The sequence below is a fragment of the Montipora capricornis genome, chromosome 11 (assembly GCF_036669925.1).
Source record: "Montipora capricornis isolate CH-2021 chromosome 11, ASM3666992v2, whole genome shotgun sequence".
In the NCBI taxonomy this organism is placed as follows: Eukaryota; Metazoa; Cnidaria; class Anthozoa; order Scleractinia; family Acroporidae; genus Montipora; species Montipora capricornis.
In genome coordinates this window covers 8,991,247-8,998,746 of record NC_090893.1, presented here as the reverse complement: position 1 = coordinate 8,998,746, position 7,500 = coordinate 8,991,247, and the positions used below count along the sequence as shown (strand labels likewise).

The 7,500-nt window shown below is 40.3% G+C and overlaps 1 protein-coding gene across 1 annotated transcript in view; it reads right to left on the bottom strand.

Moving 5' to 3' along the window:
* Positions 1 to 7,500, bottom strand: part of LOC138022873 (eukaryotic translation initiation factor 2D-like) — a 17,212-nt gene that overhangs the window by 3,678 nt on the left and 6,034 nt on the right. Inside the window, exons 6-15 of the mRNA XM_068869859.1 lie at positions 6,852 to 6,991; positions 6,307 to 6,498; positions 5,936 to 6,050; positions 4,200 to 4,245; positions 4,012 to 4,115; positions 3,474 to 3,552; positions 2,896 to 2,966; positions 1,877 to 1,966; positions 411 to 500; positions 136 to 198 (exon numbers count right to left, since the gene is read on the bottom strand). Of these exons, the coding sequence (XP_068725960.1) occupies positions 136 to 198; positions 411 to 500; positions 1,877 to 1,966; positions 2,896 to 2,966; positions 3,474 to 3,552; positions 4,012 to 4,115; positions 4,200 to 4,245; positions 5,936 to 6,050; positions 6,307 to 6,498; positions 6,852 to 6,991 (990 nt within the window). The remainder of the gene's footprint in view (positions 1 to 135; positions 199 to 410; positions 501 to 1,876; positions 1,967 to 2,895; positions 2,967 to 3,473; positions 3,553 to 4,011; positions 4,116 to 4,199; positions 4,246 to 5,935; positions 6,051 to 6,306; positions 6,499 to 6,851; positions 6,992 to 7,500) is intronic.

Below are 7,500 nucleotides of genomic sequence, written 5' to 3'. Positions count from 1 at the left end.
TCTCCAATACGTAGAGCACTTATGCTCAGCTTGATAACCTCAAGACTTCAATACTTCTTTTATTGATATTGGGATCATTTTTATGCCTTTGCCATTCAGTCGCACGCTCAGCTGCATACTAGGAAGTTTCGTTACCTTATTACAGGATCTTGTCCTGGAAGTGTAATTTGATGACAATTGTTCATTTTATTAAAAACTCTGCAAACAAAAAAAGCAGTACTCGTTCAGAGGAAGTTGACAGTTATTGAATTTGAAAATGACTCGTTGACAGCAGAAGTGCCGTCAGAAGCAGAAGTGCTGGATTAGCATTTATGCGCTAGTGGCAATTATTTTGATTAAAGATTAGAGACACCTTCCGCTTAATGGGTACCGAGACAATTTTTCCCCACGATTTACGAAAGGCAACTTACCTTTCGAAAAGTTGATCCCACGGTAAAAATTCTACAACTTCGCTTTTGTTAATGAGCATTTTGGTAAGTGCTGGATCTAGCATAACCATCCTGCGGATAAAAATAGATAATACTATTATTAATTTAGAGCGAGTTTCAATTGAGTGTTGTAAAACCAAAACCAAAGTGATTGCTTTGGCCAATCAAAAAGGAAGGAGACAACCAAGGTAAACCAATCAAAACTTGAAGTAATTACACGTAGCCGACACAAAGCCCGGGAAAATGTGCATGCGCGAGCCACGATTGGTTTTGGTCTCACTTCTGATTGGTTGAAAAAGTGGCGCGAGAAATTTGAACCTAATCTATCACTGAGTGATAATTACTTTCGACACTCAATTGAAAACCGCTCTATTAATGATTTCTAAAGCGATCTATGCTTCGGTTCTAAAGTACTTAACAACGGACTATTACGATTACTGATCATAAAAGAGGGTCTTAATGAGGGGATGACTTTCTAACGATTAAAACATTTGCCTTTTCACGGCTAACGGTTATTTTTTCCCGTCACAGTTAACTTAAAAGAAAGACGAAGGAACGTCCCTCGTTGAAAATGACACAATTTTCAAATTTGCTTTTAAGGGGTTCTCTGTGTTAGTTAGTAGGATCTTAGTACACATATTGAATAGAATAAGTCATTGGTCACCTGGCCCCAGTTGTTCAAACGATCGATAGCGCTATCCGCCGGATAAATCACTAGGAGTTCGTGAGTTCGACTGCAGCCGGACCAACACTCAGGGTCTTAAAACAACTGAGGAGAAAGTGCTGTCTTTGTAATTTCACTCGAAAATGCATGGTTAGTCAAATAAATGAAGCGAATTCTTTTCCTGCTAGCAGAGGTCTCTTTTCTCTTTTCTTTGTGTTCGCTTGACACAGTTCTCTTTTCCCTTAATTGTCAGCCCAGCAAACGCAAAAAGAAAAGAGATCTCTGCTAGCAGGGAACGAAATCTTTAAAGAGAGCCAAACAAATTCAAAATTGTAGTTGACGCTTTCGATGCCTGACAGCCATCTTTTTCAAAACTAAGCAGCGCCAAAGGTGCATGATATTCATAATTAACACCTGCAGGAGCCTTTTTTCCTGACACCTTTGGCACTGCTTAGCCTTAAAAAAAAAAGATGGCTGTCAGGCATCGAAACCGTCAACTACAATTCTGATTTTTTTTACAGAATTCGCTTAATTTGATTCTTGTGTTTTCGAAGTTGGTTCATTTGAATACCAAAAAGAACGTGAAAAAAGGGACACATTCCCTATTACTTGAACTGAAAACCCGGTCCATCTTAGCCTGCGTAGCTGGTGGTTCTGTTGTTGCGGAACGCGAAGAGATCTTGAGCGGAAAAGCCGCTTCCTTTTCCCCCACCTTTTCCCCCTCTTGCAACAACAGAACCGCCAGCTATGCAGGTTTGGTCCAGATAGATAACTTAATTCATACCTCTTGTCTTCAGTAGAGATTAGCTCGTGTGATTTCACATACTTTGTGACAACTGAGCGAACGTCTGATGGACTCAACACAGAACTTTTACTGCTCAAAGAGAAAGCAAATCATATTGATTATGAATAATAGTCTGTGGGGTGAACATTTGTTTTGGAGGGAGGTGGGGGGATTATCGGATTTCCGGTGGGGCAACATACTTATTCCGAATGCCATCTTTAACGTCCGAAAAAGTCCAGTACAGACCATCTGAAGGAGAAACAGTAACGTCTAGAGTTTACTTGAGCTTTAATAAGCGACTTTGTAAACAAACTAACCCTTCTGCATGGGTTTGGCGTTCAACACCGAAATTTAATACAAAGTGAGTTGATAAGGGATATTGTTAACCGAAACTAGAATCAAAGCTAATGAGCATAGGTTGTGTTCTATCGGGATCAACTGTTTCAACCACAACCGGTTTAGATTGAAGAACAGTTGAGTTTTCTCGACAGGTGCCAGTTGTTCAAACGATGGATAGCGCTATCCACCGGATAAATCACTATCTAGTGGATAAGCAATAGCAAAACCAATTGCGCTAGCTATCCAATGGATAGTGGTTTGTCCGGTGGATAGCGTTATCCACCTTTTGAACAACTGGAGCCTGAACACTCTTCCAACCATTTTCGGTTGAAACGCGGTATCTCCTGGGAACAGTCATTACCAGACTTCTCCGCATCGACAACTTGACAGAAAACCACATGGCTGGAGCCCACGCGGCCGACTTTACATGTAAAAAGCCCTCGTAAGCGACAGCGGTTGCTGCCTTTGCTTTTTCAACCGTTTCAATCAAGTTTGCCGGTTGAAAAACTTGATCAACCAAATCAACCAAAAGCGGTTTTTTCCCAATAGAACACGAAAAAACCCAATCAACCTAAAACCGCTTGATCGCAGTAGAACACGACCTTAGCGTTACACCTGTATGAAGAAGGATGCGGCTTTCAAATGTAGTAAAGATGGTTAGTTTCTCTACATCTACTCACTTATATCCAAGTTCTGAAAATATTGGTAACACTGCTGCTGACACAGAGAACAGTTCTTCTATATGAGGAGGCTAAAACATAATATTGGAAAACCAAACTGAAAAGATCAACAGCGCGGGTTTTTAATTGCGTATAAAGAAATTTTCTGAATGCACTGGTTTGTGACAAATCGTTTTATGATTGGTTCAGATAAATTACTCTCGGTATATTTTCAGCCAATCAGAGATAAAAGCTTGATTAATTGTGACGTATCAACACGCATTTTCCCGCCCTTTAATAGAGCTTGGATGCTTGCATTTGCTTTACCTTGTAGTTGGCTAATTTGAATGTCTTCATTAGCTGTGGTTGGCCCAGTAATGAGTAGATTCACAATCATTGAAAACAACAGGACTGCAATAAGCGTTTCTTATTGATGAAAATCGCAGACAAGTCCGTTTTCGAATAACAAAGCAAGAGAAAATCAAGTATCACTAAAAATGGGGTTCATCTAAACATTAAGTTGTAACTAAAATGTGTTACTTGGCACCGTCTTTTAACATTAATTTTAAAACGTAGACGTGCAAAGATGGCGATCTTACTTGAGCTTGCGCAGTTGATGACGCCACCAGTTGTCTCGAGGACTCAACCATCGGCTGGTTCACTTTAAACTCCTTTAATCTGTTAATGCAAAGAAGACTTTTCACGATAACAACCAAAGCTTTGTGACTGTGCATCGGTAGTTCCAGAAGTGTTACAATTCGAACAAAGCTACTGAGCGGTACTTTCGAATTCCCGCGGTGCTGTTTATTATGCTGTACCAGGTGGTTCTATCTTTGAGTCTGTGGTTGTAATCCTAAAGTGTGACGATTTAAATGAAAGCTACTGAGCAGTATTTTCCATTGGTGCTGTTATCATGCTGTACAAAGTGGTTCTTCCTTTCGAGTCTGTGGGTGAATTCCTAAAGTGTGACCATTCAAATGAAGGCTACTGAGCAGCATTTTCCTGCAGTGCTGTTTACATGTATTATGCTGTACAAAGTGATAAATTATAACTTTTGAGCGAAACTCTTAAGAGTGACATTCCAAATGAACTGTTTTTAAAACCAAACTCCGGCAGTTAGTTCTAGCAAGAACTTACTCTGGATGATTCCATATTATTTCGGTAATGTGATCAACTCCTTTAGATGCTTCTTGTACCAAGATCAAACCCCTTTCTTGCATACATTGTAGGAATTTAGACAACTGAAAAAATTTATTAAAACCTGCGTTAGTAGTAACAAACATTTAGACGTATAACTGTGGAGTAGTAAGTCATAGTTACTGTACCTTTTTGTACGATGACTTCTTGATATTTATTGATTTTCCTTCAGGACTAAAAATAGATTAATTACCGAGTTAATGATAACAACAATAACAACAATAACATCGACTCTAAGTTTCAAGCTTATCTAACGAATTAGGGAGGGTGTAAACCAAATCACAAGAAGTTAAAGGTGACCAAATCAATGAAGGGGTAGTTTCTAAAGAAACTGTGATGCTGCGTCGGTGGGGAAGTAGTATACAAAAATTTGGTTTTATCAACGGACCAAATCAACAGTTGGTTTCTCAAGGAAGGAAAACAGGAGTACCTGGGCAAAGACCTTAGTACCAGAGTAGAGTAGAGAACCAACAAACATAACCAACGTGTCACGTTAAGTCCGGGATCGAACCTATAGCCAACTGGTGTACATCTACAGTTACATTTGCATGTTCCGATCCAGCACTCGGCAAAGTCTCTTTTCGATGGCTGTTTCTGCTTAGGTACCCTCATACACCACAAGCCTTTTTAGAGACATCATTGCCAAGCCGGCCACTTCTGCTGGAGAGAACAGGACAGCCACAACACCGGCGACTTTATCCCCTGCTCTTCTCGAATAGTGAGTGGGTTCTTTAACGTCCCTCAGGGAACTTATAAAAATGGAAGAGTTTTGTGAGACGGGGCCTACGGTTTATAGTCCTTATCCGAGAAGACTTGAAAGTCTAACCATTTGCAGATGAAATTACAAACGCAGCACTTTCTCCTCAGTTATTTTAAGATCCCGAGTGTTGATCCAGCCGGGGTTCGAACCCGCCACCTCCCAACTGCCTGAACGCTCAACTAACTGACCCACCGGTGTGCGGTAAAATGCAGGTACTCTAACCACCCAGCCAACTCTTATGACACTGCTTCAATTAAAATTTTCGTGTCGCGAAAAGTCGATTGATAACTTCCTTTTGCCATCTTTAAACTCTGGATGTTACTACGCATCACTACCCGTTATTATACGTTACTAGCAGTTACTACTCGCCACTAGACGTTACTGCACATCACTACCCGTTATTACACATTAAAAGCAGTTACTAGTCGTCGCTAGACGTTGCTGCACATCACCAGCCCGGGGGGGGAAGGGAATTCCCATATGGAACAGACGGGGATGCTCGTCGGAAATTTTGAATGGAACCCCTAAAGGAGACCATCTGGGCGTGGCTCAAGCTTTTTGTGACCCCTAAAGGAGGCTAATCTGGGCGTGGGTTAAGGAAATTTTGACCCCTAAAAACAAGTTAAAAAGAAAATTTGACTTCTGTTTCTCTTCGCGTAATTCTGTGTTTCTTCGCGAAACCCTAAACGAGACCTTGGCGGCTTAAAATATTTGCGCTTTGCCCGGAACACCCTAAGCGAGACCAAAATCCCAAATTTACACCCCTAAGCGAGACGACGAGCATCCCCGTCTGTTTCAATGGGAGTCCCCCCCACCCCAGGATCACCAGTCATTATTACACGTTCAGTAGCAGTTACTACTCGTCACAAGACGTTACTGCATATCACTACCCGTTATTACACGTTCCTAGAAGTCACTACTCGTCACTGGACGTTACTGCACAACACTAGCCGTTACCACACGTTATTAGCAGTCACTACTCGTCACTAGAAGTTAGTAGCCATCACTACCCATTATTACACGTTACTAGCAGTTACTACTCGTCATTAGACGTTAGTACACATCGCCGACATTTTTAGGAAGAAATACAATGTCCAAACTTACCAGGAAGGCAGCAGATAACTCTTAAAATACGAGTTAGTTAGAACAGGCAACTCAATCTTTTTCATCCTTAACAACGAACAAAAGAAACAGTACTCGAGAAGGTTATCCATGTTGTCTGCAAAAGTGAGAAAAGAGAAAATCCAAGATAGTCTGAGTGCATTCTTCTGCGTCGATGTTTAATACATGAAAAAAGTTTAAATAAGGAACTGCACACTAGTGACACTTGATATATTTATACATGATGCACGGTACTTATAATTTGAAGCTTGATACTGAGCCATATGACAGAAAAGAAAACAACAAAGACAAAAAAAGGAAAGGAAAAGAAAACAGAAAGTACTAAAAAAACAACGAATTTCCAACGGTCATACCGAGAGAGGAATCTTCGGGGTTTGCCCCTTCCACTGAATTATTTGCCTCAGCAACTTGTCTTTCATCCCCCTCGTCAACTGTGTTACAAGCACCCTCAGATAAATTTGGATCACTGTCAAACTGTTCTTCAGGGCAATCATCTTTCTTCTCTTTGTTCAACTCAGTTGCAGATTCTTCTCTATGAAGACTTTCTGCAATAGACCACATTTCATACATTAATTTAATAGGGAACTCAAATACAGTTACACGATTCTACGATTACCTTTCAATATCCCCTTTAATATTCAAAAGAATGTTGCATTTCTGATTGGTCAATGGCAAATGCACAAATAGGTTATAAAGTTAACTTAAAGCACAATACGGAGTTGCTACGGAATTAAAAATCGTATGAACTTGCTGTTTTCAAAGCATACAAAGAAACTGAGAAATTTCAAAACATCACTCGTGCCGATAAAATTATCACAAAATGCACTCACGTTCATTTGATTTCCTACATGTATTGGAATTTCCTTTGAAGGATGGTGTGTTATTATGCAAAGTTTACCTGAATTTTCCTTTTTACTGCTATTCTCCTCCTCTGCATTGATTGAAATCCACTGTACATCCTCTTCAATGGTATCATCACCATTAACTTCGTCATCGTATAAAGCCAGTTCAGGTAGTGGAGTCTTACTTCCTTGTGCCCTTGAATAAGAAATTTAAAAATATCAGGTTCTTTTTATTTGGTACAGTTAAGAAAGCACTTGCACATGACCAATGTACAAGTGGGCTGAGCTTGTAAATAGATAACAGAGTTAATTCGTAACTGAGAAATCAGAAGAGCTGTATTGATGGGCAAGTAAGGCATGGTACTGTACTTTGGTTGTATCAGTTCAGTTGGTGGAAGTAAACTGGCCTTTGTAGGGAGATTTGACAGCTCACGTTGCAAATGTTAACCCTCCATGAGAGTGAATGCGATTCACTTAAAACATTGGCTTTCAAATCTTCCCACTGTACTCTTTTAAGTCTCTGTCGTTTCTTGACCCTTCTCCAAGTGTTTGCCCGAAGTTTTTTTGGTTCAACAATGGTTATAGCAACACCCATTTCCCCATAGAATTTCCCTGACAGCAGAGGCCTCTTTTTTTGCATTCATTGGGATGATGAGTGCAGGAAAAGACACCTCTGCCATGGGTCGAAACTCACTTTGATCCAAC